Genomic DNA, 4479 nt, shown 5'->3' with positions numbered 1-4479 from the left:
ATATCGAAATCGATTTTAATCGAACCAGGCATATTATTGATTATCGGACTCGTACTGCGGGGGACTATGTTGACCTTCGTTCAAAATTTCAACCCTCTAGATCTTAGAGGTTCTGAGATCCTTGCGTTCCTACATACGAACGGATGGACAGACAGACAGACAGACGGACATGGCTAGATCGACCCGGCTATTGATATCGATGAAGAATATATGTACTTTGTGTGGTAGGAGATGCTTCCTTCTGCCTGTTAGATTCGTTTGCACAAAAACATAATACCCCTTTCACATATTTTCGGTGGGTTCAGGGTATAAATAAAAAAAAATATATATATATTAATTGTTAATTGCTGCCGAGTTTCAACGGGCGACTTCTTGCTCTTTTTTACAGTGCTTGGAACTCTAAGTCATACAGGCCAATAAAGGTTCTTTACAATAATATAATATATGGATAAATTACTTTGAAAATACTAAATACTAGCTTTAACCATCGTATGCCTGCGCTTTGGGTCGAATTTTTTACAACTCAATCTCAGTGCTTACTTTCGACCCAAAGGAAGTTGCAGTAAAATGTTCAATTTCTCCTCTCCCTCGGATTAAGCTTTGCATTGGTCAGAAAAAACTCGCTTATATAAATAAATATTCTCGAAAACGATATTATGTTTTTGTTACAGAAATGTGTACTGATATTTAACGTATCCGCACATGTCACAACTAGCAGGATGTATGTGACAACCGAAATTTCTCCAATTCGCATTTCGTCCTAATTGTTATCCAATAAGAATCGAGATGACAATCAGAATCTGGCGCCAAGCTTAACATAATCATACACACATATTCATTGTTATACTCTATATTACTCATACAAAAAACAACAGTTAAAAAGTACTTAATTTTTTTGCTAACTATTATTAAGTCAGCGCTAGGTAAACTGAAATTATTTATGCTTTAAAATGTTTGTGCCTGGAGTTGAATTTTTGTGTCAAAGTTTCTAGAATCTACAAAACAGTATAATGCAGTTGTATTTATAGATAAATAAGAAACTGGACTTGGCTATATATACTCCGCAGGAGTATTCAAGTTATAAGAAGTATGTCCCGTCCCAATCCGAAGCAATGTATTTTACTTAAAAACCAATAAAGATTAATTGCAGAAAAACACAGAGTATCTGACAGTCGGCTGCTTGTTTAGCGCAAGCAAACAAAATCAACTTCTGTATCAAAAGCTTGCGAATTAATCAACAATTTTAGTGGTTTTATTGAAATGTACCAAACACGACGACAACACAAACTGGTTTCAACGTCTTAAGAGTTGTTGTAGTTGTTGTTGTTGCGTTGGCGTCATTTGGTTGTCTGCGCAAAAGCTAAAACGGTAATTATCTTTTGACAGCACTTTGCTTGAATTTGGTAATGACATCCAGCCACAGATCGAAGGCGATGGAAACGGCGACAAAAGCGGCGCTTTAACCGGGCTGACAGCTGAGGTTAAAACGTGGCCGATTAAATTGACAGCCAGCTAGTAAATAAGTGTTCGGGCTCGCCTCTGCAGCAAGACTTGGCCAAATGACACAACGTGCTCTTCGAAGAAGACAAAATGTATAAAATATATAGAAATATAGGTATACCCCTTAATCGGACGTCGATATCTATGTGCACGTTGATCAATCGCAAATGAGACTCTTCGGGATTAGATCATTATACCATATTACAGACAAAAACGGATCGTTTTTAGTAATTAAAATAGTTTTCCTATAGCCAGCAACTGAAGTTCCTTTGGAAGTCTGAGTGAGCTCGCCAGCCACATCAGGGGAACCTGACCAAGCTATAATGGCTCTTCAAACCAAGCAGCAAACTTTCCCTGTGGCACCCATCTGGCGATATGCCATACAGATCTGGGGCTTGGCTGCTCCATCTAAACGAAAAAGAGTTGAATCTCTTCAAAGCAGCTCCATATTTCGTACGCAACAGCGTTCTTCACAGAGATCTGAAGATCCCCTGGGTCGAAAAGCAAATTAGGACCCACTGCGCCCTATATAATATATAACCTATATATGTATATATAACCTATATATGTATATACACGCCCATAGGCACGCCAGCAACCTTCAAGGTGCACGTCTCTTATGTAATTAATGTGAATTGTTAAGAATTACTTACCTGTAATCAGGGACACCGATTCGATTTTTGAACATGTAGAGGATTTTTGAGATCTTCCTAATGGTTGAGACATGCACAGACATAGTTAATCTGAAATGGGGAAAAAATGCTTTTTAAATATGTATGTATGTATGTATGTATGTACATATGTATGTATGTATTAAGTACAAGACCAAAGAGATCGAAGAGTTGCACCCGCTCCTTTATGAACAAGAACTTATTTACTCACTATCTGAATGCCGCGCTTGTACTGGGCTAACAGTCTAGACAAGTGATAGCTTGAAATCATTTAAAATAATATCAGCTAAAAGATTTCCTTCAAATTTGATGTTTATACTATTTCACAAAGCACAAATCAATTCAATGTGGTGAATTTGAAAACCAGCTGACACTGAAACAATGAAAGTTCAAGATCAAACTATCGCCCACCTCTAACGCGCTCTGTTTACCATTCTGCAAGTGCGCGCGTGTGCGTGTGCCTGTGCGCGGCTGCGTGTACGTGTGCCTGTGTATGTGTGTGGGATGAGCTAGAGAAAGATGAAAACGGCGCCAACGATAAGTGACATTCGGGCAAAGAGAGCGCGAAAATCAGAGAGAAGCAGCAACCGAAAGAAACGCCACCAATCGAGGCCATTAATATAGAATATCCATTCAATATTAAATATCCAATTGCCAAAAGATCAGAAAAAAAGCTAGAGATCGCGATCGGGAGTCTTTTCGCAAAAAACATTTCTAAATAAATAAATTGCTGTTGAACGAAATCGAAATCTACATCCGAAGGTGAATCTGAATCGGCATGGCGGGGAAGCGGCTTAGCCTGATGCTGGAGGAAAGCGGGCACGAGGACGAACAGCTGCTGGCGACAGATCGCGACAATCTGGAGAACACAAGGCCAAGCTCGGCGAAGCGCCACAAGGCGAATGGCAAATTGAGCTGCGAGTCGCCATTGCAGCGCATGCTGCTGCGCCAGACTTCCGGCAACTCGAGCATCCTTTCGCCGATCACCGAGCTGTCGCAGAACATGCGTGACACGCTGCTCGATGGCGGCGGCACGCCCAAATCGAGCACGCTGCGCAGCTACAACAGCGTCTCGTCCAGCTACGACTCCAGCAACTCGCTGGATGACGAATACATGGCCATGTTTGAGCTGGAGACGTTGGAGCAGCTGCCGCTGGCCAAGCTCCCAGGCGATTTGGATGTTTTGATCAGCGGCCAGCTGAAAACGGGCGAGCACGAGGCAACGCATAAGAATCGTTCCGTACGGCGCTGCCTGAGCATGTCCCAGCAGGATTCGCTGGATGTGTCGCCCCCGGAGCACGGCGAAGCCGTAAATGATTCACAACTGCAGCACAACCCGCCCGCTACGAACCACATGCGCAAAGCCGCGTCCATGAACGATGCCGACATACTCAATGCCCTGGCCGAGGAGCCGGCGCTGATCGGCGATCTGAGCAAGCCGTGCGCCCTGCCCGTGCTGCTCTCCGGCGTGCGGCACCGGGACCTCAAGACAATATCATGCGAAACTCTGGCCCGTCTGATGCGCGGCGAATTCGCCGATCTGTCGGGCCATTACCAGATTATCGATTGTCGCTATCCGTACGAGTTCAATGGCGGTCACATACGTGGCGCACTGAACCTTTACACACGCGCCCAAATCAAGGATGCTTTTCCAACGGAGACAGCTGCGGCTGCAGACCAGTCCGCCGGACAACGCCGTATTTACGTGTTCCACTGCGAATTCTCGTCGGAGCGCGGCCCAAAGCTGCTTCGCTATCTGCGCAACAACGATCGCAATGTGCACACCCACATTTATCCCTCGCTGGACTATCCGGAGCTGTACCTGTTGCACAATGGCTACAAGGAGTTCTTCACCAGCTACATGGATCTGTGCGAGCCCTGCAACTATGTGCCCATGCTGGCGCCGGCACACAACGAGGAATATCGTCTGTTTCGCGCCAAAACCAAGTCCTGGCAGTGCGGCGATAGCGACGGTGGCGACAGCGGCATTGGCGGAGCTGAAGGCGGCGGCGGCGGCGGCGGCAGCAGCTCCTCCTCATCGACACGTTCACGCACCTTGCGCAAGTCGCGCTCCCGGCTGCTCTACGCCGAGTGATCCCCCGAATATATAGGTATATGTGAATAGGTGTCAAATTTAACCAAAGGACGCAAATTTTAAGTTCCGTTTAGTTGCGTTGTCCAATGTGTTAAGTGGAATTCTTGTATTTGTTTATTTTGGTTTTACATTTCTGGTTCTATTGTTGACGGTTCTAAAATGTTTTCAAAATGTCCTCTAGTCAGTGCAACAAAATTCTTATTTAATTAATTA

The 4479-nt window shown here is 44.4% G+C and overlaps 1 protein-coding gene across 1 annotated transcript; it reads left to right on the top strand.

The window, feature by feature from the left end:
* The first annotated feature begins 2480 nt into the window (after positions 1 to 2480).
* On the top strand, positions 2481 to 4479 carry twe (twine). The gene has a single exon (XM_064683039.1). It carries the CDS (start codon positions 2950 to 2952, stop codon positions 4264 to 4266), a length of 1317 nt encoding a protein of 438 aa, XP_064539109.1. The 5' UTR covers positions 2481 to 2949; the 3' UTR covers positions 4267 to 4479.

This window comes from Drosophila montana, unplaced genomic scaffold (genome assembly GCF_035044405.1).
Source record: "Drosophila montana isolate Dmon_TW-CO22-7 unplaced genomic scaffold, ASM3504440v1 contig_2581_1, whole genome shotgun sequence".
Taxonomy (NCBI): domain Eukaryota; kingdom Metazoa; phylum Arthropoda; class Insecta; order Diptera; family Drosophilidae; genus Drosophila; species Drosophila montana.
This window is presented reverse-complemented; position numbering and strand designations above follow the sequence as displayed.

Coding starts and splice junctions, on each gene's coding strand:
- twe (XM_064683039.1), top strand. CDS start 2,950: ATGGCGGGGAAGCGGCTTAGCCTGATGCTGGAGGAAAGCGGGCACGAG.